The sequence below is a fragment of the Microcebus murinus genome, chromosome 6 (assembly GCF_040939455.1).
Source record: "Microcebus murinus isolate Inina chromosome 6, M.murinus_Inina_mat1.0, whole genome shotgun sequence".
Classification (NCBI taxonomy): domain Eukaryota; kingdom Metazoa; phylum Chordata; class Mammalia; order Primates; family Cheirogaleidae; genus Microcebus; species Microcebus murinus.
Window position 1 is genome coordinate 13,990,319 of NC_134109.1, and position 27,995 is coordinate 14,018,313.

The following is a 27,995-nucleotide window of genomic DNA, read 5'->3' on the forward strand; positions in this document are numbered from 1 at the left end:
CTTGCCCAAGATCACACTGCCGTGAAGAACATCTTGCTCTCCCAAGGGAAGGAGAAGACCTTGAGTCAGAGAAAGCACCGAGGTTGGCCCCCAAGGGGGCCTCAGTTTTCTTGTTTTTAAAATGGCAGAATCCTAGTAACCTCGTCTCAGAGCAATTATGAGGACGGAATGAGGCAATGCAACTGCCTGGCTCATAATAGGTGCTCAGTAAATAGTAGCTATTGTTGTCGTTGTGATCCTTCCCTTTGAAAATCCAAACTCAACCCGCAGAACACAGCCCCCACCCCCACAGCACACACACACCATATGCTGGGGCTAAAATCCTACACTGTAGCCTTCAGAGCTGCCTCAGTTTTCAGGAGGAAGGGCCACGGTAAACATGGTCTCAAACCAAACAAAACAAAACGTCACATTTTGAGGGAGACACACAAAGACACACTGCTCATACTGCTTTGAACACAAGTGCTAAGAGGACACGTCTACTCCGCCCCTTTCCCTCCCCACTTGCAGATGACAGGAACAAAGAGAAAGGAAGAAATTTTCCTTCCAAAGCAGGGATATAGGCTCTAGTATTTCTGAAATGGAAGTCCCCGTACAGATCACCTGACTGCATCCTCCGGCCCATTTTACAGGTGAGGAGACTGAGGTCCAAAGGAGGCCAGGGGTGGACCCAAGGTCACACAGCATGCCTGTGGAAGGGCTGGGCCCATCTGAGAGCTGCAGAAACTCAGTCGTAAGCTTTTACAACTCAGGAAGTGGGGATTTCCTAAGCTTCCATAGGTCTCCTGGCATGTTTCCTTTCGTGCAATTTGGTGCCAGATGGTGACCTCACTGCCCCTGGCTTCCTAACAGCCTTCAGCTCCAAGGACTCCGCCTGCAGATAGGAGCAAAGCAGATTTTCCTACCAAAACTACCCGTCTGCCTTTTGCTGCCTCACTACAGAATTCACGCTTGGACAACAATCACCACGCAGACAGGCAGGCATGCACCAGTGTCTGCCATTAACTTTTCCTTCTTTGCCAGACTGTGAGCTTCCCGAGGGCAGGAACTGGGTCTTTCCAGCCACGGGATCTGGAACGGGTTGTTCACACTCTCAAACCCCCAGTTTCCTCGGTTTCTTCATAGAGATGTTGGGAGAATGAAATGAAATAATATATATGAGCAGCTAAGCACATGCTTGGAACCATGTAATATATTATTGCTTGGTAACAACATAACTAATCTTATAATGTTAGTTATTACTATTATTTTATTGACTTGTATTATCATTTGTATCCCTGGCACCTAAGATATCATAGTGCCTGGCCAAAAAAAAAAAAAAAGATGCTCAGTAAATTTGGAGGAAATAAATGTACCAAGAATGGTGCCATTTATGAGTCACCTACTGTCTCCAGAACTTGCACTAAGGACCTGTATCAGTCAGCTATTGGCACAATATGCTGTGTAACAACCATACCAAGACAGAAAAATAAAACAGCCATCATTTATCCTCACTCAGGGGTCTGCAGGTCAACAGGGGTGAGACTCTGCCCTCCATGTGTTCACTCTTGAGTTCTGGATAAAGGGGCTACAGGGGAAACAGTCCTCATGGAGCTGGCAGAACTGTAAAGGACAAGTGGGAACACACAGAACTTAGGGCCTAAACTGAGAACTGATATACTGTCTCTTCTGTCCACTTGCCATTGGTCAAAGCAAGTCATATGGTCACCCTCAACCTCAGTGGGGCAGGGAAACCTGCTCTGCCTATATGAAGTTAGAGCGAGAGCCCAGGTGTGTAATAGAAGCACAGGGGAGTGAAGAATTGCAACCCATAACCCCACCTGCCAAAGTGCTGACCCATCAAGCCAATCTCTATCTTGCAGGTGACTGGGAGCAGGTCACTGCCTAATCTACACCTAAGAATTGCCAGAAGGATGCATCCTCACCAGGATCTAGGAGGGGGGAAAATTGCAGACACAAAATGAAATGTATTTTGAAGCATTTTGCAAGTATAAAAAGCAAAGCACAAATAAACAGACAGTAATTCCGCTCATTTTGCCCTCTCCTGTTAGAGGTGTTCGTACAAATCCTTCCTAACAGGGTGTTTAATTTCAAGAAGCTGAAAATCGAGCTGACAATGTGTTGTTTACGAGCAAATCCCAGGGTCTGGAAGTAAGAAGAAAGCATCGTCCGAGCCCACGGATTATTTTGCCCGTTAGGATGGAGCCTCCATTTTAACCTAGCAACACCCTCTCCTTTCAGCCATGCCCACCCCTTTGCTTCTCCAGTCTGATGGGGGTCGGGGAGTCGGAGATCAGGAGGCACTTGAGGACACGGACTGCCAGGGAGACAGAGTGCCTGAGGCTCCAGGTGTCCCTGCAGCACCGTCCTCCCTTACAGCGTGGTCCTTTCTGCCTCCCTGGGGGCCACGGACGTCGCCGGAAGGAAGGTCGGAGGAAGCACAGCTGTCGGGTGGGAGATGTGGAAGGAAGTCTCTATTTGCTCCCTTGCAACAGCGAAGACTGTTTACCTCCAAGTCTGTGTTTTTCAAGGAAATGGAAGCCGGCAGAGGAAAAACGCCCTTGTGAAAACATTTCCATGAATTTATGTTGCTCATCTGGAGAGGCGCAAGCCCGAGGCGAGGCCTCAGGGACTTGACATGGTCGGGATGAGGCCAGCCTGCCTCTGGCTGCTCAGAATCCACAGCCACCGGCTAACTGGCCTGCTGGACCCACGAGGAGAAGCCAGGCCAGGCTGTGAAGTGACAGGTGCCACCCTGGGCTCGGCAGGGCCAAGAAGAGATGCACACACACACACAACCCCGGGGCCCTCGATGACTTTCTGATCTGTCTCATCGGAGGGATGAAGGAGGGAACGCAGCAGGGTAGAATCAGAACGCCCGGGCTTGAGGTCCCAGGCCTGCTAGTGCAGGGACGTGTGACCCTGGACAAGTCACTACATTGCCCTGAGCCGCAAGGTCCTGTTCTTAACGTGAGATTGATATCTTGTACCTCTCAGGGCTGTTGTGGGGACCAAATGAGGAAATGAATAAGAATGATCTTTTCATGGCCGGGCGCGGTGGCTCACGCCTGTAATCCTAGCTCTCTGGGAGGCCGAGGCGGGCGGATTGCTCGAGGTCAGGAGTTCGAAACCAGCCTGAGCAAGAGCGAGACCCCGTCTCTACTATAAAATAGAAAGAAATTAATTGGCCAACTAACATATATACAAAAAATTAGCCGGGCATTGTGGCGAATGCCTGTAGTCCCAGCTACTTGGGAGGCTGAGACAGGAGGATTGCTTGAGCCCAGGAGTTTGAGGTTGCTGTGAGCTAGGCTGACGCCACGGCACTCACTCTAGCCTGGGCAACAAAGCGAGACTCTGTTTAAAAAAAAAAAAAAAAAGAATGATCTTTTCAGCTCCTTTCTGAACAGGGCAGGGCCAGGGGCTGGGGACAGGTGTCCTCAGGCACTGCTCCCTTGCTGGGATCGTTCCACGGAATAGGATTGGGTTCTAGGAAGCTACTGAACCAAGACAAGGATGGCAAGGGGGCGGGGTACATGAGCCACGTGGGGAGCCAGGTGTATTTTGTCAGAGTCAGATGAGAGGCTTGTCAGGTTAATGCTTGGGAGGAGATTTCCAAGGAAGCCTCCCTGAAAGAGGGAGAAGGGCCTTGGAAGATAAGTGGGTACTTAGAGAAGTAGCACTGAGTACTACGTAAGTCAGACTTACATAGTAAGGCTCTCCGGGTAGGGGCGTGCTGGGGGCCGTCTGGAGAGTGGACTGCTGCCCTGTGTTTGGAAAAGGCTGATGGGATCAGCGTGCTGAGTGGGGAACAGCACAGAGCAGCAGTAGGGGTGAAGAAAGAAGGGGCGAGAAACGGATGATGAGGAGCCTTGAATGCCAGGCCCAGGGGTTGAGGGTGTGTCCCAACTAGAATGTTTGCAGGGGGAGATGATGGAAAAACTCAAACTAGTTTAAGCACGAAAGGGAATGTATTGGCTCGCATAACTGAAAAGTTCAGGAGTGGGGGTGGGGTCTGGGGCTTCAGGTGAAGCTGGATCTAGGATTGTCCTGTCTCTGGGCCCTTTCTCCAGGCAGGTTTCCCCTTCTCGGGCTCCTGAGGACTCCACCAAATGCAGGCTTCCAGGCTCAAGGCCAGAGGGAGGTGGAAATCTCTCTCTGAGAACTCCAAGCCAACATCTAAGTACAGGTCACCTGGTCTAACGGCCCCTTGCCTACCCTTCAGTCAGGCCCTGTGGCCACTCAGGCCTCTAACCTGGAGCTGGGGTGGGGTTGAGTGCTATGCAGACCTCGTGGCTAAGCCTGTGGGTGGTGCGTTCCCAGAAGAAGAGGGCAGCAAGCATGCCCCGAGAGTCCCGTGTCCCAGACCTGTACCTGTCGGTGCAGGAGTGGACCCAGCATTTAGACGGTGGCCTGATGGCCTCCAGGAAGCAGAAAGTGAGCGGGGTCCCCACTCACCCTCATCAGCCCCTCTCGGTACTGGGGTGCCTTGTTTTCGGCCCTCACCTACCAGGCCCTGCAGAGAGAGGGTGACAGACCAGGGCAGTGGCCGTGCCCAGGAGATGGCGGTTGGGAGGGGCAGTGGCTCCCACCCTTCCGGCACCAGCGATGCCAGCGCCCAGTTGGCTTCACCAGCCCCTCCCCCACCCTCATATCTTCTCTCCCTTTAATCCAGCAAAAAGCTTTTACCTTTTTTTTTCATCCGCAGTGGAGCCCGAGGATTTAGATCTTTTGCATTTCAAATGTTTATTCATGTTTTAATTTAAACCCCTAAAACTAATTCTGGGCACTCCGTGAACCACATGGCCCCCTAAGATCCTGGACGCCTGGGCCCGTGTCTCATCAGACTAATGTGCTACAGTGGGATTTGTATGTGAGTGTGTGTTTTTAAGAGAAAAAAAAAAAAGAAAAGAAAAAACCAATAACCAAACAGGAGGGATTTTGAGATATTAAATTGTTGTTTTAGTCTTTTAAATTCAGGATGGTTTCCATGGTAACTGGTAAGTTTGCTTCTTTGTTCTCTCCAATTTTCTGGAGAAGCCAAGGCAGCTCTTCGTAGCTTCTCAAGTAGGTTTGGATCAAAGTCTCAAAGTCCAGGCGTGGGAGGGGGCGAGCTGCAGCCCAGGGAACTGGAGCCTGAACAAGCCCCTTGTTACCCCCTACTCCCCCGCCCATGGCCCCCGAGACTAGGGACAATGCCATATGCATGCTAGAAAGGCCCAGGTGGGCTCCACACAGGCTCAGTCTTCCTACTCGCCCCTGCCTGAGATGCCTCTGTGCAAGCTCAGATGCCCCCCATGCAGGGGCGTGCAGAGGGCCACCTCGGCTCCTCCTCCTGGGAGCCAGGCCGGGCTCCCCTGCCTTTCTCTGGGCTCAGCAAGGCCCCAGAGGCACCAGGGAAACGGCAGTGCGCAGAGGTCTCAGCCTATTCTGCGTCAGTTATGGCACTTCCTGCTTTAGACCCCTTCCACTCATCCTCTAAGACAGTGTTTGTCAACTCTCGTTCCTGATGCACTGGGCTGCAAACCCACGTTAGCAGGTGTCAGCAGGGTCCTGGCAGGCAGGCAACAGGGGCACACACTCAGGGGGACCGGGACTGTCCACAGGGTGTGGGCAGCGTTGGGGAAACCAACACGGGATGTTGAAGCACCCAGGGCCAGACATGGCACCAGCCCTAGGCTGGAGCTGCGGGAAGCGGCTGCTCCACAGAGACTGTGACCCTCCGAAAGGGACACGGCCACTGCTGACTCGCCGCCCAGCAGTGACTTGGCAGTGGACACCCGGCCTCACTCTCATCCGTCCTCAGTCGCCCGTGGTGCCTCCCTTTGACCAAGCCCACCAGGCAGGCCGTGGGCAGGGGAGCCCACTGATGCAGGACAGGACGGAGAAGGGCCAGGATCCAGTCTGGGTGGTAAACAGAGACCAGCCAAGCGGGCCCCCTGGCTCCTCCCTGCCCCCACCCTCCATGCCCCGCACCCTGCACTCCCGGCAACTCCCTAAACCCCCCATCTCCTACTCACAATCGGGATGCTCCTGAGGGGTCTCGGGGCTTTGCTAAGTCCTGATTGCCTGGTCCTGCACTGGGCTCTGTGAGGATGAGACCAGGGGAGCAGAACTGGCTTCTAAGATACTCTTAGCCAAGTGCATCAGGGAGGGTGGAGAGGCTTGCAAGTGGGAACAGGACCCCTGGGCCCTGAAAATGCCTGGCTCTGGGCCTCCACGCCCCCACAAGTCCCCACACACCCCTCAGTGCTTCCTGGGGCCGATGCCCGCGGACCAGGGCAGCAGGTGGAGCAGTTTGGACCGAGCACTTACAAGCAAGCCCGAGAATCTAGGGGAGAACTGACGGGTGCTGTTCCCGGGGAGCAAATCCAAGTTGGATATAAAGAGGAACATTCGAAAGATCTACGCAGCTGTCATTAACAAGACACACCCTCCCGCCCTCCAGAGGCAGGGGGGAAGGAGGTGTATCTAGACAATGTAGCCACTTTCTGGGCATGAGCAGAGACTGGCAGGACGTGGGAGAAGAAGCCATCTGGCTGCCTGGAAGGAACATCGTTCTAGACAGAGGGAACGGCAAGGACAATGGCCCTGAGGCAAGAGCATGTTTGGTGAGTGTGAGAAGCAGCAAGGCAGACTGACTCCTTGGTGGACATGACAGTGAACCTGGGCCTGGAAGGACCCATGTGTGGTCTGTGAAACCTGGGCTTGCCAGATGGGCATCTCCGGGGCAGGGGCTGGGATTCTGCGTTTGTAAAAACATCCAGGGTGATTCTGAAAAGGAGGCGCCCCAGGCAGAAGGTGCCCCTGGAGCTGAGGCTCAGCAGGAGGTCTGGTAGAGTGTTTGGGGGACAGTTAGCAGAGCCATGGGGTGGACACGAAGAGGAGCATAGGGACATGGCTCTAGGAAGGTGGGTGGGTGGGATCAAGGAGGACTTTCAATGAATAAATGAATGAACAAGTGAATGGATGAATGAACAAGTGAATGGATGCATGAAACAAGACTCCATGCCCAAGGGCACATGGCAGCAGCCTGCGTGGGCACAGAGGATCCCACAAGGCCCCCGACTTATCGGAGTCACTTCTCAGGAAGTGTCCCGAGCCTGTGAATTTTGGCTGGGCAAAGGCCTTCCCACAGGCACGCAGGAGAAGAAGCTAATGAAAGTGCTCAGCGTGCGCGACGGCCAGTCAGGTGCACATTCGACATCTGAACCTGGGAGACTGGACCACACCGCAGGTAAGTTCCGGTGGGAGCGGAGGAAAGAGGCCTCCAGCGTGGCCGTGGGGCAGAGCCGGAGGAGCAAACTCGGCCAGGTAGGCCACTTTGCCCATGAGGGGCCGGCCAAGGGTGATCAGAACACCGAATGGGGCAGTCATCTGAGGCTCTCTGGGTGGAAAGTCACGCCCAGGGTGTCAGGAGGCCAAGGTTCTGCCTTGGTGTCACCACCCTCTCAGGTGCAACTTTGGTTGTTTTTCCTCTGTTTGGGACCAGATTCTTCCCCCATGAAGTGGGGGCCTAGACCGGCTGTCTCAGAGTCCCTCCCCAGCTCAGAACGCCGAGAAGACCACTTTTATCCCCCCACCCTTCCCAGGGAAGACTCTGGAGAAACCTGGCCTGCTCCCAGCAGGTGAGGGGCCAGGGTGTGAGCGAGTTTTTCCCTGGAGCCTGTCTGGCCGGAGCTGAGGGCAGTACCAGCAAGCTGGCCGTTTGCCCCTCGAGTCAGCCCGCTTTGGCCTCATTCAAGGAAAGCTGACCACAGGAAGCCAGGAAGTCTGGTGTGGGGCAGGACGTGTGTGTGTGTGTACGCGCGCACATGTGTGGGACAGCGTGTGCCCTTGTATGGGCCTATGTGTGCACAAGCGTTCACAGGTGTGCAACGTTGGCGCTCACCTGCCATGTACCATCATGGCCATAGCAGTCTTAAAATATTCTCGAACATCCTCACCTGCCAGTAAAAAGCCACTGGCCCAAATGCCTGGAGTGACCCCTACTGCTCCAGCCCCTTCCAGGACCCTGGGGACCCCCATGAGCCTCCAACTGAAGGGTCACCCCCCAGCCCACTCCAGCAAAAGCAAGAGTGTTCTGGCTGGTAGAAGGAAGAGGGCCCCTCCCTGATTGTTAAATACTTTGAGGGTTGCCCTGCGAGTGTGTGCGTGTCTGTGAACCCTCGAGCTCACATGGGCCAGTTTCACTAGAGAGCCTGTCACTCATCCTCCCACAGCAGTTTGCTCATAGGTGTCCCCTTCCATCGTTTCAGAGGAAGGACTCTGAAGTTAGGAGGCAGAAGGGCCAGCTTCCCTGCCCAGCTGGCCTAAGGGCTCCAGGTGGGGAAACCAGCTCAAAGGTGACAACCCACCTGAATCGCTCAGCCAGAAAATAGAGGAGCCAAGATTTGGACTCATGCAGTCTGCGGTATACTAGGCCTATAGCTTTTCTGCTCCAAGTAAGTCTGGGAACTAACAGCCTCAACTTCACATTCGGCTGAGTTTCCGGCTTGCAAATGTGTCCTGTGTCCACGGGAATCTCCCAACTCATCCCTGCAGCAGCTGAGGTCCAGGGAGCCGGAGTGGCAGAGCCAGGGCTGAAGCCCAGGTGTCCTGTGGCCAGTGACTGGGTTCTAGCACTTCCCCTAAAGACAGCAAAATGGGGCTCCTGGGGCACCAGCTGGTGTCTTCTCACTTGTGACATGTGGCATTACACGTTAGGCCAGCATTTTCTTTTCTTTTCTTTTTTTTTTTTTGAGACAGAGTCTCACTTTGTTGCCCAGGCTAGAGTGAGTGCCATGGCGTCAGCCTGGCTCACAGCAACCTCAATCTCCGGGGCTCAGCGATCCTCCTGCCTCAGCCTCCCGAGTAGCTGGGACTACAGGCATTCGCCACCATGCCCGGCTAATTTTTTTTTGTATATATATTTTTAGTTGGCCAATTAATTTATTTCTATTTTTGGTAGAGACGGGGTCTCGCTCAGGCTGGTTTCGAACTCCTGACCTCGAGCAATCCGCCCGCCTCGGCCTCCCAGAGTGCTAGGATTACAGGCATGAGCCACTGCGCCCGGCCAGGCCAGCATTTTCTTAAGTCACTGAAAAACCTGCTAAGATACGTGCATCACTGACCAAAACAAAGGAGACCAGAAGATGGAGGTGACCCAAATGTCCCTCGGCCGATGTGTGGATAAACAAAACACAGTATGTCCACGTGGTGGAATATATTATTCAGCCACAAGAGGAACAAAATGCTGATGCATCCTGCAATGTGAATGAATCTGAACATGTTTTTTATGCTAAGTGAAAGAAGCCAGACACAAAAAGACATATTATATGATGCCGTTTATATGAACTATTCCGGGTAGGTAAAGCCATAGAAACAGACCACAGATTGGTGGCTGCTGAGGGCTAGGGGCGGGGGGACTGGGGAGTGACTGCTAATGAGCACAGGTTTCCTTCTAAGTGATGAAAATGTCTTGGAACTAGGTAGACACATTGCACAACATGTGAATGTAGTAAATGCCACCCAATTGTAACTTTAAAATGGTTAATTTTATGTGAATTTCATCATAATTTTTTTAAAAACAAGGGAGAAGTCAGGCAATTATGGTGTAATATTTAAAAATAGGGCGGGCAAGGTTGTTCCCACCTGTAATCCCAGCACTCTGGGAGGCCAAGGCAGGAGGATTGCTTGAGGTCAGGAGTTCCAGAGAAGCCTGAACAAGAGCCAGACCCCATCTCTACTAAAAATAGAAATAATTAGCTGAGAACTACTAAATTAAAAAAAAAACAAAACAGAAATTCAATTTTATTATAAAGCTATAATAATTAAACAGTATATGAATGGTGCAATAGGGGAAAAAATCAATGACACATAAGAGAAAACATCACATCTGCAATATAAGCAATTTCCAGGATGACATTATCTTTCTGTAATATTCTCTCCATTTCCTTGACTTCATAATAGAAACTGTGGTGAAATACGCATAAAACTTAACCATTTTAACCATTTTTAAGTATATAGCCCAGTGGAATTAAGTCTATTCACATTGTTGTGCAACCATCACCACCATCCATCTCCAAAAGTTTTTTCATTATGCAAAACTGAAGCTCTATACCAGGGGTCCTCAAACTCTTTAAACAGGGGGCCAGTTCACTGTCCCTCAGACCGTTGGAGAGTGCGCACTGTGGGCCCGGGATGAGTAGGCTCCTAAGCAGGACAGGCAGCGGCTGCAAAAACACCCGGCGGGCCAGATAAATGTCCTAGGCGAGCGGCATGTGGCCCATGGGCCGTAGTTTGAAGATGCCCGCACTATACCCACCAAACAGTAACTCCCCATCCGTCTCTCTTTGTCAACCACCCACTCTACTTTCCGTCTCTAAGTATTTGACTGCTCTAGCTATTCCATATACATGGAATCACACAGTACTTGCCCTTTCGCGACTGGCTTATTTCATTCGCCTTAATGTCTTCAATATTCATCCGGGTTTTAGAATGTGTCCCAATTTCCTTCCTTTTAAAGGCTGAATAATATTCCATTGTCTGTATGTACCACTTTTTTGGGGTCATAAAACAGCTTCTGCTGTACATACCACATTTTGTTTGTCCTTCTATCCATCGGGGGACACTGGGGTTGCTTCCACCTTTTGGCTATTTTGAATAATGCCTCTATGAACATGGGTTTACAAATATCTGAGTCTCTGCTTTCCATTCCTTTGGGTAAATACCCAGAAGTGGAATTGCTGGATCATATGGTAGGTCTACTTTTAATTTTCTGACAAACTGCCATACTGTTTCTAATAATCTTTTTTTTTTTGAGACAGAGTCTCACTTTGTTGTCCAGGCTAGAGTGAGTGCCGTGGCGTCAGCCTAGCTCACAGCAACCTCAAACTCCTGGGCTTGAGTGATCCTTCTGCCTCAGCCTCCCGAGTAGCTGGGATTACAGGCATGCGCCACCATGCCCGGCTAATTTTTTTTTAATATATATATCAGTTGGCCAATTAATTTCTTTCTATTTATAGTAGAGACGGGGTCTCGCTCTTGCTCAGGCTGGTTTTGAACTCCTGACCTTGAGCAATCCGCCCGCCTCGGCCTCCCAAGAGCTAGGATTACAGGCGTGAGCCACAGCGCCCGGCCCTAATAATCTTTTTAAAGAACCAATTTCTGTCTTTATTGATCTTCTTTACCTTTGTTTTATTATTTACTAATTTCTGTAGTTATCTTTGATTCCTCCCTTCTACTTTCTTTAGGCTTATTCTGTAACTTTGCTAGCTTAAATTGGATATTTAACTGATTTATTTTTAGCCTTTCTTCTTTTCCATTGTAAGCATTTTAAGGCTATAAATGTCTAAGTACTACTTAAATTGTATCCTAGTTTTGAAATGTAGAATTTTTTCCATTTAATCCTAAACACATTGTAGATTTTTATAATGATTTCTTCTTAGACTCATGTGTTATTAGAAGTACATTTTAATTTTCAAAACAAATAGGTATTTTGGCTGGGTGTGGTGGCTCACACCTATAATCCTAGCACTCTGGGAAGCCTAGGCAGGCGGATTGCTCAAGGTCAGGAGTTCGAAACCAGCCTAAGCAAGAGCAAGAGCAAGACCCTGTCTCTACCAAAAATAGAAAGAAATTAATTGGCCAACTAATATATATAGAAAAAAAAAATTAGCCAGGCATGGTGGCTCATGCCTGTAGTCCCAGCTACTTGGGAGGCTGAGGCAGAAGGATCGCTTGAGCCCAGGAGTTTGAGGTTGCTGTGAGCTAGGCTGACGCCAAGGCACTCTAGCCTGAGCAACAAAGTGAGACTCTGTCTCAAAAAAAAAAAAAAATAGGTATTTTTAATGTTGCATTTTTGGAAGTATTTTCTATTCCTTGCATTGTTGTCAGATACCATCAACAATATGATAGGATTTTTAAAATATTTGTTGAGATTCACCTTATGATCTAATATGTAGTCAGTCTTTTCTATTAACAGATTAATATTTGTTATTAATTTTATGTTAATATCACCAATATATTGTTTATAAAATTATGTCCTTGTATTTATAATTTTATATTATAACCATAGTTATATTTATTAATATATGATTAATAATGTTGATTAGTATTTAATTCATATTTCTAACGTGAATCGCCTAATTTCTGGGTGTAATGTTCTATATATATATATATATATATATATATATACACAAGGTCAAACTTGTTAATTGTGTGGTTCAAATCTTCTATTGTCTGCTTGATTTCTCCATTACCAGGAGAAACCTGAGAATAAATAACTAAAATACAACTCTCTCATTCTCTCTGCTTTAATCAGCTGCCTCTTCCAGTAGGGAACAAAGAGCAAAAGCTGTACATTCTGAATTCTGAAATCCTTCCTGGTTACAGGTGGCAGCCTGAATAGGAGGGCTGGGCAGCTATTTGCAAGCCTGAGTTAAAGGATTTACCATGTTTGAACAGTTGCATCCATACCCTGAGTTCCCTTCCAGAACCCTTCAAAGAGAAAGAGGTCACTGACAGTTAGCCAACCATTGGATCATCAACCACTTCTGGGGTTTGGGGAGGTGTCTTTGACCTTGATTCGAAATCAGGTCTTGGGAGTTGAAGGGCGTGGTGTCACACCTTCCTCTTAAAGATCAAGACTTTGGCAGAGAAGAAAGGAGGGGAGATGTAACCAGATGCTGTCACTTCCCATGGCGTTAGAAAAATTGGGGCTAGGTCCAGCCACACGAGAGACAAGGGATCTTGGCGGGGGGCAGTGAGCATCTCTCAAGAACTAGCCAGAACTCTGATGGAACCACAGGGTCCCAGAAGGGAAGCGGGAGGAAGAGGCAGGCCTCTGCCCAGGTATAGAAGGTAGTGGGATATTAACAGAGACTGAAAAAAGAGAAAGCCTAACCAGTGGCCTCTCCCAGGTCCGGTCAAGTCTCCTCTATTAGGGACACTGACCTGTAACAAGAATAAAGACCCCATCATTCTCCAGAGATTACCAAACCTGCAAATGCCCAAACAAGCTGCAGATGCTCCCTCCCACGTGGACATGCCAAGGAAGCTCATGCACCATGAGCTCTTGGGCCTGGCCTGGTTGAGCGTCCAGCAGCCCTGTCCATACGCTCCAAGCAGGCACAAGAAGACACTGGGAACTGTCACTGTTGTATTGAAAGGGATGAGAAGTGGATGTTTAAATAGAAGACTTGTGTGCTTTTAACAAAGAAAGGGAGTGGCAATTTCCAACAACCCACATGAGCTGGGTCAAACAAAACAAAGCAACTGGCCTCATTTTCTTCTGCAGTAATAGAATTCATATTGTGTGGCATGGGATGAGAGCATTTTCAAGCACCTTCCATGTGCTAGCCACAGTGTAGAGGATTTTCATCTCTCGTTTATTCTTACAACCACCCCATTTCTCAGATGAAGACACTCAAGCACAGAGTTGTCACTTGTCAAAAGTCACACCACTTGGAAAGGCAGGATTCGAATGCAGACATTTAATACAGAGACTGGGTAAATGTCACTACATCTTGTTGGTTCCTCTCAAAGAGTTTTTTTTGTTTGTTTGTTTGTTTTTGTTTTTTAAAGAGGAGCAGGCCAGGTGTGGTGGCTTACGCCTGTAATCAATCCTAGCACTCTGGGAGGCTGAGGCTTGCACTCAGGAGTTTGAGACCAGCCTGAGCAAGAGCCAGACCCAGTCTCTACTAAAAAAAAATATAAAGAAATGAATTGGCCAACTAAAAATATATAGAAAAACTTAGGCCGGGCGTGGTGGCTCACGCCTGTAATCCTAGCACTCTGGGAGGCTGAGGCGGGCGGATTGCTTGAGGTCAGGAGTTCGAAACCAGCCTAAGCAAGCAAGAGTGAGACCCCGTCTCTAATATAAATAGAAAGAAATTAATTGGCCAACTAATATATATAGAAAAAATTAGCCGGGCATGGTGGTGCATGACTGTAGTCCCAGCTACTCAGGAGGCTGAGGCAGAAGAATCGCTTGAACCCAGGAGTTTGAGGTTGCTGTGAGCTAAGCTGACGCCATGGCACTCTAACCCAGGCAACCGAAATGAGACTCTGCCTCAAAAAAAAAAAAAAAAAAAAAAAAACCAGAGGAGCAAAGCTTAGCCCGAAGACTTAAGGAGGGGGTGTGTGAAAGTGAGAAAGACCGAGGTCTGCCTCGTGGAAGCAGGATTGCATGACCAGTGTTAGCTCTGTCCACCGCACTGCAGGAGCACCCACATGCAGACGTTAAAAGGAAGATTTCAACCAAGTAAGAATGTGCTCACAGTGAGAGCCGCTTAAAAGGCAATGTGCCAAATGGCCTTTATTAGGGTATTGGTTAGCTAAAGTATGCCGTATGAATACCAGCTGCTAAAAGTTATATTCAAGAATGTAAGTAGACGGAGAAATGTTCAGTATAAAAAGTGAAAAAGAGAGGGTAAAAAATTATGAATACATTATTTCACTTATATATATAGGCATATCCATGGAGACAGAAAATAAAGTAGTAGTTGCCAGGGGATTAGGTGCGTGGAAGGCAGGGGGTTGGAGGGTGCATAGTGACTGCTAATGGGTAGAGGGTTTCTTTCTGGGGTGATAAAAAATGTCTTAAAATTAGATATTGGTGATGGTTGTACAACCTTGTGAATATTCTAAAACCCACTGAATTGTATACTTTAAAAATGTTAATTTTATGATACATAAATTATATCTTAAGAAAAAGGTATAAACAGTAAAAAGATTGTAATATATATGTAATATAATATATAATTGTATGTACTAAACAGTTTTAAGCTTAATTTTAAAAAAACCCATCCCTATACATATAGTAAAGACTCCAACATTGTAAACTGTCTCTCTGCATCCATACGGTAAAAATAATTCTGGAAGGAAACACAAAGTCTTAACTATAGCATATAGGGTAGTGGGTCATTTGATATCACAAATTTGATATAGTGAACTGCATTTCTTTTAAGATCAGAAAAATGCTTTCACAAAAATAGGAATGCTTTCATAAAAACTGTTCATGAATTTCTTGTCAGTAACTTAAAAAAAAATCACAACTTGAAGAGTAGAAGACTACTCAAAAAGAGAAAGAAAATTAGTTTAAGAGCAAATTGTATTATACAGGCTTATATGTCGCCAATATCAAAAGATTATGTTGTAATGAAATGTTCAAAAAATTACTTTTCCCATTTCTCCTTGTAGACTGTGAAAATCAAACTTTAAAATGTGACATTTGAAAGACTTTCTGAATGTGTCAATTCATACTCATTCCAAAGGTTGCTGACACACAGACAGAACATAAATCATTCTTATAAGGAAAACTGCAGCTTTTTTTAACCCAAGTTCAGGGGTTTGACGGGGAGTTCTCGAGCATGAGCTAACTCCTCCCACTCCCTGGCAGAGGGTTGAGGGCAGTGGGAGAGAAACACCAAGCTATAAAAAGCTTTATGTTTTATTTCCTTCTAAGGCATCCTGAGTCACTGGGTGCTCCAGCCCCCAAGTGCCCAGCAAAGTTCAGCTCAAATCGGAAATGTGTGTTTTCCTAAACCAGCACTGCTGAAAAACCAGATGACGTTGTCCCTTGGACTGAATCTCTCACAGGCCCAGTGGTAGCTTCCTATTTCCATCCTGGGAGGAGAATGCAAGTCGCTTAATTATCAGTTTCTCTGACCCAGGTTCCAATATTACATCAGAGTCTTAATAGCAAGCTTAACCTCCGCTCCACCCCCGACATGAAGCTGCTGAGAATTTAAAAATCCCATTCGTCATCTTAAAAGACACAGCACTCCTACGCAATTTTGCTTCCCACCCTTTAGGCTGCAATTTCAATCAATTCAAACACCAAGTGATACCAAATCAGGTTGGTCAGAATCCTAGAAAGCCACAGGCGAAGGTACCTAACCCAATAATCTTATTTTACCAAGGAGGAAAATGAGGCCCCGAGAAGGCAAGGAACCTGCCCAAGGCTGCAGAAGGACAGAACCCAAACTAGCAGCCAGGCCAAAAGCCTCAGAGCAGAGGGCTCCGCATGGTGATGTTCTCGTCCTTGTAGCTCCAGTACCTATATGCAGGAGGGGGTGTTTAAATGCTCCTGAGAGATGCCTCCAGCCTCCTGGCCGAGCCAGGGGCCCCGATATTGTTCCTTCTTTTCAGTCCTCCTATCGCTTCTGTGCAGAGCAGGAAAGAAAACAGGGAAGGCAACCTGGAAAAGATGCTTCCGGAAGCACGGCAGTGGAAGATCTTTCCTGCTAGAGAACCTAAGAACTAGGGGTCGGGGCCAGCGCTGATTAAGGGGAAGGTTTTAACGCCAAGTTCTGAAATGAAAGTGAATCCCACCCCCTCTCCTCAGATTTCCTGCTCTGGACACGGGCCAACGTCTGTGCTTGTCATCTAAAATTCCCCGTCTTGGCCGGGTACAGTGGCTCACACCCGTAATCCTAGCACTCTGGGAGGCTGAGGTGGGAGAGTTGCTTGAGCTCAGGAGTTCGAGACCAGGCTGAGCAACAGTGAGACCTCCGTCTCTACTAAAAATAGAAAAATTTGCCAGGTGTAGTGGTGGCATCATGGCCCACACCAGTAGTCCCAGCTGCATGGGAGGCTGAGGCAGGAGGATCACCTGAGCCCAGGAGTTTGAAGCTGCAGTGAGCTACGATGACAGCACTGCACTCTACCCAGGTAGACAGAGTGAAACAGTCTAAAAAAATAAAATAAAAATAAAATTCCCATCTTATTTTTTAAATTATTTCTTTATAGAATCCCTAGAGACTTGAATTGAGGTTAAAAGGAAATTAATCTATGGTGTAAATTTCCTGCATAAAGCAAGCATGGGTACATTAATAGGCTAAGAGAATGGGTTCAAATGTCAGCTATTAACACCCAAACTACTTAAAAACTAGTGTAAGGCTGTCATGGGATGTGTCTATGGTATTTCGGGCCCCTCATTCTCACTGTACTAGAGCCTGGGTAGGATTACAACTGAGGGCAGATAGATCTTGTTCAGAGAGCAAAAGGGATTGAAAGCTACGCAAGCTAAAAACCTACACAGTTCGCAGTTAGAGATGAAAGGCTGCAGAAATGTTTATTGAATACAGTGCCAGGTTTATAAATAAAACTTATTTACAATTTCCATAGAGTTGGTCCCCCATCAGAGAGGTGGTTAAATCTCCAAACAGTTCATCCCAAAATTTACAGAAACGTTCAAATACATTTCCTTTTCAAATAGCCATGGTGAAGGGCAACTTCAGTAACAAAAGAACTACCACCCATCTTTGCTACAGAAGTGTTTAATGAACATTGTAATAGATTTGGAGAAAGAACACACACTCCACCCATGCCACTACCTTCTTATTCCAAGGGATACAGACAGCAAAGTATTTCTGTCTCCTACAGGACAACTTCAAGGGATTAAAAAAAAAAACAGTAACTGCCAGCTGGAGGGCTAGATTAAGACACATTAGTGGAAATCTAGTAACTGCCAAAGGATAAATATATTTAGGATATACAATAAATAATTCAAACGTTTAAAATAATTGAATGAAGAGTAGACTTGACCAAATTTACATTCTTTGTTCAGGAAGAAGTTCCCAGTGTGCTGAGGGCTAATGGTAAGCTATTCCTCCAACGTGACGCAGCAGTGCTAGGCCTACTGGACAGCCATTCATTACAATATTGTTACACATACAATCAGACATGCATTTATAAAGAGAATATAAAAATATGTACAATAGCTCATTTTCAATGTGTGTTAAGTTGCCGAAAGACACCAATGAAAGTGTGCAAAAACTCGTTTGTCAAAAAAATCAGAAAAAGCCTTCCTTGGCAACAGTGCGTCAAAAGCCCATCGGAAATATCAAGATCCGTTTGCCTTGCTCAACACCTACCCCAGACAGATGGAGAACAAAACTAGGAAAGGGTTTGCCAAGTACTCAGCAGTTTCTTATGGCAAGTCTCAGGCTAAAGCGGGTTGCCAGTTAAACTAATCACTTTATATATAAATATATGTATATATTTATAGAGTAGTTAGAAGTAGGGGCAAGAGTTTACAGGAAGGTGCTAACCAACTTTCAAGAGTACTGCCGCAACACCCAGCTATTTGCTCTCACAATCTCAGGCAGACTGCTAACACTCAACCCTGGGGTTGGTCATCCCCCCAAACGCTGGGGGTTGGGGAGGAAGGCTACTGTGGGCTCTGCCTCATCTCTGCTCCAAACTGGAACTCAGCATTCCCCGGGGGGGTGGGGCTTCTGGTTTCCCATACAGGATCCTGGCCATACAAGAATCCTGTTTCAAAGGTAGTCTTTTAGGATAAGCTGTGGGACCGCTAAAATGGAGTCCACCCAGCTTCTAGAGACTTATGAAATGGCTAACACAGAACGCTGTTTTAAAAACAAGTCAGATCACCTCACCCTAACCTCCTTTTGAAACTACCAGGAGGTCGTCGACCACAGGCCTGAGAATGGGTCAAAAATCACGTTATTTGACCCCCTTATAAGAAACATCCAGAGCATAAACTTACTCAAAGCAAGAGCCTTCAGTATTCCCTCTCTCGCTAGAAGAGAAATCCCAACGTATCTTTAGGTGTTCCTTTCGGATTCAGGGAATTACGAGAGCCAGCCCCGAGTTCACGGTGTCAACGTCTCTTCTACCAACCACCCAGACCAAGGACCAGTAGCAGAAGCACATGGACGGTGTCTCCTCTCCACTGCTCTGACCCATCCCACTGGCAGAAAATCTAATAAGCTACAAAATGCCAGAAAGACAGGGAGTAGGAGAGGGAGAAGCCAAGGGTCTCTATAAATCAGCCCTGAATGCACCCATTTGGCTGCCAAGCGCTTCTCACTGCTTTGCTAGCAGCCTGCCACCGTTCCCTGGCAAATTAAAACCACCCACACAAACACTAAAAACCCAAATCTCCTTGCTAATAAGATACAACCAGTTAACACCCTGAAAAATGTACATCCAGCCTTCATTTCAAAGAGTTCTGCACTAAATGCAATATGCTTTTAAGAGGGCTTTTTAAACAGACCAATCCCAATGTAAAGACCAGTACCAGCATGACTGAGTTTCAGTTACAGTTTATAATTTGACACAAAATTCGCTCTGGGCTGGAATTTTACTTTCAAGCCGGAGGCTAGCATTAGTTCTACTTGGGGGAGAAAACCAAAGTCAAGTCAATTTGAAAAAAAAAAAAGAGGAAGCTAAAGTTAAATATAATTGTAAATTAAGTCGTGAATCAAAGGTGACTGGTAGTGTCCTTTAGGCATGAAAAGACTGGCTTAGAAAAGTGACTACTGCTTCTACCGCACACAGCAAGGAGTGAATTACAGATACACTAAATCATGTCTCTTGCACAGATGGTCTCAAGTAGTTACATAAAACAGGTTATCAGCAGCACAATTGAGAAGAACCTCTAAATACATGCTTGAGAGAAAGTGGGTTTTTTCCTTCATTAAGAGCTCTACTGCCTGAATAGATCATTAAAAGTTACCATGATTCACTCCCCCCTCCCCCCTATGAAAAATGCAACTAGACCTAATGTCCATAAACAGGATGAAGCAATCGGTATCTGCTTGTTTTTAGGCAAGGTCTTAGGCTCAGAGGTTGGTGCTGGGATCTTGGGAGGGAGGGAAAACCAATGCTGGGCCGAGAGTATTTAAATGTACACTGGCCTCCCCTCCAACTGCCTTGTCCCCGTTTAGATCTTAGCTTTACAAAGCATTTAACACCACTTTAAGATAATGGTCTTTATTGGAAAATAAAATAAAATAAAACTAGCATTTACAACTTGGAATGGACATAAATTGTAATTTCTTGAACAGCAATGTTGATGGTTGTGCTGAAGTCCACAGCCACAGCCTACTCTGCCGACTCCAAGTCATGGTTCAGAAGGTTTAAAAACAGAGAGTCCAAAGATGCTCCCTTGGTAAAGGTTTCTTATTAAAAATTTGTGTGAACAGTGACAGCCTAACACCCATTGCACTCCAGTACCATGCAGACAACGCTAAACCAACATACTCAGGCATGCCACCAGGGTGTGTCACCATCACCACGGGTCGGAGCACACGGAAGTACAAGAGGACCATCCTACCAGTGGGGCTACGTCTCAACAGTTTATCCTTCACTCGTTTTTCTGCACATCATCCTGAGGTAAACCAATTTTAAATGTGTCTGTTTTCAGTAAACCAGCTAGGACAATTTATACTAAACAAATTGAACTAGAACCCATTTGAATAGGTTTTGAATTTGTTTTTTCATTTTTCATTTTTAATACAAATGCCTGACTGTGCTCAATCGTCAAGCTGCATGCATGAAAAACTGGCCAGCCCAAACAGTGTATTAATCATTAGCAAATGGAACTTTAAGGAGTCCTTATCATTAAGGTAGTACAAGTATTTATATTGTAAAACTGATGTGTAGCTTGATCTTTAGGGGACAGGACCACCAACCAATACATGCAGATTTTGTGTGTGTGGACAGAAGGTACTTTTGACATTCAGTTTTGCTATATAGAAACAGAATGAATAAATGAACTTTTTTCTTTTTTTGCAAGAGGTAAGTAAAAGATTCAATTTGATTCTTCTAGAGGGGGGAAAAAGGAGTTGAAAGTAGGTCTTCATTTTGCAGTCATCATCTGTACGAATTCTGAAAAGACAAATAATCATAACTTTTGGTTATCTTTAAAGATTTAATGAACACAACATCTCTACTGTGCATAAAATAAAACCAATGCCTGTCTAGTGAAGCAATTAACTTGCTTACAGCTCCTAAAGGTAAGACTTTTTTAAGAACTAAGCTAAAGAAATTTAGTGTTTTACCTTCATAGTTGACTTGTCCGTCTCCATCAATATCTGCTTCTCTGATCATTTCATCTACTTCTTCATCTGTTAGTTTTTCTCCTAAGTTTGTCATGACGTGACGTAGTTCTGCTGCGCTGATGTAACCATTGCCGTCCTGTGAACATTCAGCAATTGTTAATGACAGCAGCTCCGTGTGGGCAAGGACACATCTCTGCCATATATGCCCTCTCAAGTTACTGCTAACTGCTCACATCAACAACTTGGATCTCTGGTTCCCACCTCTACTTACTAAATCATGCCATCAGCTGATGCAGAAAACATCAGGGATTTTCAAAAGCTAACAGAAATTCAAGTCACAATCAGGAAACGTGGTTCAAAATTCCTATTATGCTTACCCTTGCCTGATAAGGTTATTGTAACAATAAGTCAGGATATTTCAAAGTGAGATCAAAGGCTCAGGCAGTTAGGTTATGTATTATATCTATAACAGATTATTAGAGCTTTTTAGAAGTAACAGCAAATAAAAAAAGCCATACTTAAGTACCATCTGCTATGAAGATGCAGGATTACCTTGTCAAAGACTCGGAACGCCTCACGGATTTCTTCTTCGCTATCTGTATCTTTCATTTTTCTAGCCATCATAGTCAAAAATTCTGGGAAGTCAATGGTGCCGTTACCTCAAATTAAAGAACAAAAAAGCTCACATAAAATAACCGATCTATTAATGCTGCTCTGTAGTAAGAATTTTAGAACCACTATAGAGAATGACAAGCACTTGCAAGGACAAAGTGGCAAACTATTTTATTAGGTTCGACAAATAGTTTGTGTAGGTCTAAAATGTTCGAATACTGCACAGAACAATTCGACGTGATTCAGACTAATGACCGGTGCGCAGGATAGCCTTCAGTAACAAGGGAAACTGCGCATCTGGGTTCACGACCACTGAAGGGACACAGAGAGCTGTTTGGTTTGGGAAAACGCAGCACCCAACACGCAGGCTGAATCTTTCCACCCCCAAAGGAAGAAAGTGCCCTCGACTGCCTTCCCCCTCCAGTTAGGGGGGTGACAAGGGTCTAACTCTGCCTTGGCTAGTGACATTGGTAACGTAAAGGTGGCCTAGAATTGGGCTGTAGGTTAAAAGTACAAGATGTTCTAGGGGAGAAAGATTATGAGAGGGGAGAAAACTGAATTTGTTATGCCATGGTCCATAAGGTCTTAACGTCTTCTTTAGGGACATTTCGTGGCCACATTATGACGGTAAGTCACCTAATCATTCCCCCCCCAACCCAGTATCATTATTTTCCATTAAAAGAAACGCTCGGAAGCATTTTCACAGCTCAGACCATTAATATTTAGGAAACTGTGTCAGAAGAATTCATTCTATGGCCAGTATTCTAAAATCTCCTCTAAAACTAAGAGATAGATGAATATCCCCAAAGACAAGCCTCCAGATTAAAATTAGAAAAAACCCCATAAGTTATTCATTTTCACTGGTACCTTTAAAACAAAATAATTCACAGATCCCCTCAAATATTTTTTTGCCTCCAAAATTTTAAGGTGTTACTGATATTCATGCTACACAAAATAAATTATTTGAAGTAACCTTTCTCACAACCATCCAGAAGATGTCTTTAGGCATCACCGTACTCAGTGCGAATTCAGGATTCTGTGGCCTGGCACAATTTCTCCCTGTTGTTCCTTACAGTCTAAGACCCTAATACACTTCTTTCATCCCCAAGCCCAATTTTCCAGGACTTATACAAAACAAGAAGGAGTCACCACATGTTCCCAGACAGCTGATCATCTTAGGAAACTAGAGAAAACCATAGACAACATTTTGTCCCAAAACAACATTAAGAGTGGAAATAATCTTTATCAGTAACTCTAATGGGCTGAAAGCTCTATGAGTTTAACCAAAAGTCCTGCCTCTAAGTGTCTAGGACCAGATAAGTGTAATTCCAACTATATCACCCTATGGTACCATATTTTTAAGACAGCTACTATCAAGTCAATTATCTAAAAAGTCAAGTCTAGATCCAAATTATTTATTCTTTGCTCATCTTGTAAAAGTCATGTTCTATAATGTTACATAGTCCATTAGTGCTTATATATGATTTACAAAAATACATGCTTTGGGGTGGGGTGTACTTCAAAACTGTTTACTAATGGAAATGAGCAATCAGAGGTCTGCTGCCCACTGCTGTAGAGTTTAGAGGAAGATATGACAATCTGCTGGGTGGGGAGGGGGGGGTTGCTGCTACTTCCTCTGCACCTTATATCGCTTCCCCTTCTGTTAGGTTTTGTAGGTCTACGCCTGACAAGTCATCGTGTACCCCACGTCCAAGCCTCACATGATCCTATTCAGCAAACTACAGCTCACACTCTATTTGGTTCTATAGTAGCTTCTAAGAGTGTTCTTCACCCACCTCGTTTGGGTATTTTTCCTCCTCTAAAAGAGACAATAAGCTTTTTAAAAAGCAGGTTCTATGGCTATTTAATTTTAATCCCTCTTGAAGACTCAGTGCAGACTCATGGGCCAATTGATAAATGAGTTGAGCCCTAGGCCATGGCAAGCAGAAAAGAACAATACAGTGATCTGATCCAGGAAATGCTCTAGACAGTGCGCAGGGGGACGGCAGGCCCATAATATTCTATTTCAACTGTCAGTGGCCATAAGGCAACCACAGAAAAGATCCTTGCACACTTGCTTTGCTCTGGAGACCCGAAAGATAATCCCGTAACATGTCTGAACTTGAATTACACAACAGTGGCACTCATTCATGATTCTGAAGCCCTTACCATCAGCATCCACTTCGTTGATCATATCCTGCAATTCGGCTTCTGTCGGGTTCTGACCCAGTGACCTCATGACAGTTCCAAGTTCCTTTGTTGTGATGGTGCCGTCACCATCTTTGTCGAATAGGGAGAAAGCTTCCTTGAATTCTGAAAACAAAAGTTTACCCTTTAGAATGAATGTCTTTATCCAACCCAGCCACAATGCACACTTGCCTGGGGCTTGCCAAAAGCAAGCTGTCCAAGTCGTGCAAGGTATCAGAAACGCCCTGGCCTCTATCTACTGAAATAAAGACAATAGTTGTGTTGGACCAGCCTTCATAAAGCAGCCCATAAAGCAAATATTGCTCCTAGGAACCAGTTCCACAAAACCACAAGATTCTCATATTTTTTTCTCTTTATTTTTTTTAATTAATATAAATTTTCTTCTTTGTCACCACCAAGATGGAATAGTCTCACATTTTTAAAGAAGGCTAAGCTTAAACATGCCTAAATTAGTCCTAAGTCCAATCTGATAGGAGATCGGTCCATGTGATCCCTTAAAAGTCCCCACCTAAAAATCTCTGCAGCCAGAAGAACCCCTTGTTTCACAGCAACATGAAAAAGGTCACTAGAAACGTACATTCCAAGGTAACCAGCCTAATTCTATGTGGCACTCAGAATATTTCAGAACTGTCCCTGGTTTCATAAAGAGAAACTGTCCCAAAACAAGTCCTCCAGGGAATTTTAAAAAGCTAAAATCTGTCAGACTTGGCAGTACACACCTATTAAGTCCCAACTATTCAGGAGGCTGAGGAGGGAGGATCACTTGAGCCCAGGAGTTCAAGTCTAGCCTGGGCAACATAGCAACACTCCATCTCAAAAAAAAAAAAAAAGGCTAAAATCTAAACTGATGTAACTCCCTTCTCAACTATTACAGTGGTCCTAACACTCATTTTCACCCACTCCCATTTATTTTAGGATAGCAAGCACAAGCTTTCACAGTGGATAACTAAAAGACAGTGGCATAGGAATAGTAAATTTTTGAGTAGCAGGCTCAGTGCAATCTCATCACATACAAAGCCGTGCACATCATGAAACACAAATTCTCCAAGAGTGTAACAAGTGGGCATTCTAGCGTAAGTTTTACTCCTTCCACGATATCTCCAAAATACTGGCAAGGAATAACACCTGACCTAAAAGTTTCTGCTTATCATTTTCATTAAAATAAAATCTTAGAAAACTGCTCAGATTGTAGGGGGGAGGGAACAGAGGAGTCACCAAAACTGAGTCAGTGCCTAGTTCTGGCCTTCTGGGGACTCCCCGGAGTTGTCAACTTACCAGCAATCTGTTCTTCAGTCAGCTGATCAGCCTACATGAAGAAAGAAAAGGTTATAATTCAATCCACCACAGTCTGAGATCAAGACAGTTTTTCCAGTTACACTTTTAATATTGTGATCTTTCAAAAATCAATCTTTAAAAAATCATTTGAAACCTTTACCACGGTCATTCAATGAAATCAATTACAATAAAGGTAATTGCTATGCTACGCTATTTTAACAAAAGATGACAAGGAAGTGACAACATCTAATCACTTCAGTTTTTCTTTTCTGGGCCTGTAGCTTAGCGTGCCCTGAGATCTAACTAGGAAGGGTCGGCTAATAATGTGAAAAATGGCACCTCTAGTGGCAAAAGGCCCCCAGCACCAATGGCGGCGGCGGCGGCAGCAGCAGCGAGCTCTAAGAAAGAAGAGCGCCATCTACTGCACCACGGACGCCGCAGTGCCCGCTTCCATCCAAGAAGGGACCCAGCCCAACACCACTGCCACCACAGCCGGGATCAGGATCCTGTCCAGGGGCAGGCTTTTAGCACACCTTGCGCATTGCTTCAGGCCCTCGAAATCTCCCGACTGGCATTACATAATGGCATTGGGTTGGATTAACAGGCTTTTATATCCATTTTATGAGAAACAATTAAGTGGAAAAAATAAATATACAGCAATGCGTTACCCCACCAACTTCATTTCCATGTAATAAATGCTTTCCAATCCTTTAAATGAGGCAGTTATTTGTTAAAAGCCTACCATTTACAATGGCTAATGGCCTTGGTCATATTATCCTGATTCAGAAGCCAGGAAAAAAATGGAACCACCTTACAAATGAGGTGTTACAAAACTGCAAAAATTAAATACAAAGAAAACTACACAATAATTATGAGACTATATATATATATATATATATATATACCCTCTTTTCAGATAAAAAGAAGTAACTATTAGATTTGCTGGAGACTATTCACCCTACCCATCTTAAGAATGACATAAGAGCTGCTCATAATAAACACACTTTACTCCAGGTGGTAATAATGGCCATGAAGGTAATTCTCACTTGCATTATTTGGTCTCCACCACCCTGAACATGTGCCTCCCGCCAGGGGAATTTGAGATCTCGGGGAGAGCTAACATGTATTTTTATTTTAATGAAGGACGCCTTATGAAGCTACAAAATAAGCTACAAAATGTTTTACCTAATAAAAAACTGATGGCTTTAAGTTTATTCTCTTAAGTGGAAACTTTTACAGTCGGAACGGTGTTCAGATATATTGATTGGGGGGGGGGGAACCTATCTTTACAAATTGTAAATTCTTCCTTTTCTACCCCAGTCCCTAAAAATTGGTTTTCTTAAAATGAAATGGAGACGCGAAGATTTATGTAATGCCAGGGCAGCGTCTATCTTGTACAACAGGAAGCTCTGCCACACCTCGCAAGTGAGAACAGTCCCACCTTGCTGCAAAACTCTCGCGCCAGAGGGGTCACCAGGAGGGAGCATCCACCTTCCTCGACAACCAACACCCCCTTCTCCCAAATCGCGCTGGCCTCGGGGGAGAAGGTGTTCCGGAGCCCGGCCGGGAGCCGACTCCCCACCCCGCCAGACCACAAAACGCTGCCGGTGATGTCAGCCCTGCCCGCCGAGGGAGGAAGGGGCCGTGGAAAACACACCCAGCCAGGCGCACAGTCGCATCTGGCGATCTAGAGGCTGCGGAGAAAGCGGAAACGCGGAGGGCATCTCCCTGCCGACCGCGAAGCGGCGCGGAGAGGGCCCCGCGGGGCGAGCGGCCGGGCAGGGGTGGCAGCCCCGGGGCAGGCGGGGTGGGGACACCGCCCCTCTCCCGCCGGGAGACCCCCGCTCCCATCCCCCGCCCCAGGGCCGGGGCCAAGGCCGCCCGCACCTCCCACCCGTTTCTGCTCCCCCAGGCGGCGAGCCCGCCCCGCCGCGCCGCCGCCTCCTCCCGGAGCAGAAACTTTGCGTCTCTAATGGAAACCGAGCCGCGCGCCAGCTCCCTCCTCCCCCGCCCCCCCGCCCCAATTAGCGCGAGCCGAGCGCCTCCCGCGGGAAGGGGCCTCCTGGTGCACCGAGGCTCACGCCCGCCTTTGCCGCGGCCCCGGGCGGGGGCCGCAGGGGCGCGGAGACCCGGAGACTCGGGCCTGGCCACCGCGCAGGGCCCCGCCCGGGCGCAGGGCGGCCCGCTCGCCGCTTCCGCCCTCTCCGCCCCCCACCCCTCGCCTTCCTGCCCCCACCCCACCCTTCCCCGGCTCCTTCCTTCCCAGCCCACGCCTGCGCCGCGCCCCCCGGGAGGAAGGAGGGGACAGCGGCCGAGGGAGGCAGCCCGGCACCTTCACCGGGGTGGGGGGAGGGGGGCGACGGAGACGGCGCCCCCCACCCCCGGGCTGGAGCAATGTGCGCCACCGGATCGCTTCGGCCCATTCATTCTCTGCAGCCCGCCCGACCTGCCACCTCCGAGCCCGGGGAGAAGTGGGGGTGGGGGAGTTGTCTAGTGCCCGGCCCCGCCCGGCTCCCGGCGAAGCGCAGCGCTGCAGGCGGCCCGGGTGCGGTGCGCTGGATGCAGTGGGTGCGGGGCTGGGGGCCCGGGGGGGGGGTGCGGAAGGCCCCGGTGCAGCTGCGGCCGGGGCCCCTGCCCATGGACGGCCCGCAGCCAAGTTCGGCTCCAAAGAGGACCAAAATTTAAATGAGGATCCCTGGCAGAGGAAATCCGAGATGCAAATCCAAAGTGCATCCTTCTTAACTGCAGCTACTGCGTAACACCCAGAGAAGAAACCCCCTCCCCCCCCCAAAAAAAACAAGACTGAACTAAAAATCTGGGAGGAAATCTTGGGCAGCTGCTCCGCCGGCGTTTGCCACTCCCGACCTACCATGGTGCGAGCGAAGGGAGGAAGAGCACAGGGAGCAAGGGCGGCTGCACCAGCGCAGGGGCTGTGACGGCGGGGCTGCCTCCGCGGTTGCTGCTGCTAACGCGCGCTGTGCGCTGTGCCGCCACCGACTGCGCCGCGCGGCTGCGAGTAACGGCTCCGCGTCCACGAGACTCCCAGCACCACTGCCTGAGCGCGAGCCTGCGCCCCGCGCTATATATACGGCGCGCCGTATCCCT

General features: G+C 47.1%; 1 protein-coding gene and 1 long non-coding RNA gene across 2 annotated transcripts; both read right to left on the reverse strand.

The window, feature by feature from the left end:
* Positions 1-17,033: 17,033 nt before the first annotated feature.
* On the reverse strand, positions 17,034-27,980 carry CALM1 (calmodulin 1). Its single transcript, XM_012773952.3, has 6 exons — positions 27,760-27,980; positions 24,891-24,921; positions 23,577-23,720; positions 21,348-21,454; positions 20,796-20,931; positions 17,034-20,622 (listed from the first exon to the last, which is right to left on the reverse strand). Exons 1-6 carry the CDS (start codon positions 27,760-27,762, stop codon positions 20,594-20,596), a joined length of 450 nt encoding a protein of 149 aa, XP_012629406.2. The 5' UTR covers positions 27,763-27,980; the 3' UTR covers positions 17,034-20,593.
* On the reverse strand, positions 26,155-26,884 carry LOC142871436 (uncharacterized). Its single transcript, XR_012919685.1, has 2 exons — positions 26,778-26,884; positions 26,155-26,584 (listed from the first exon to the last, which is right to left on the reverse strand). It is a non-coding gene; the product is annotated as an uncharacterized LOC142871436 (long non-coding RNA).
* Positions 27,981-27,995: the final 15 nt, after the last annotated feature.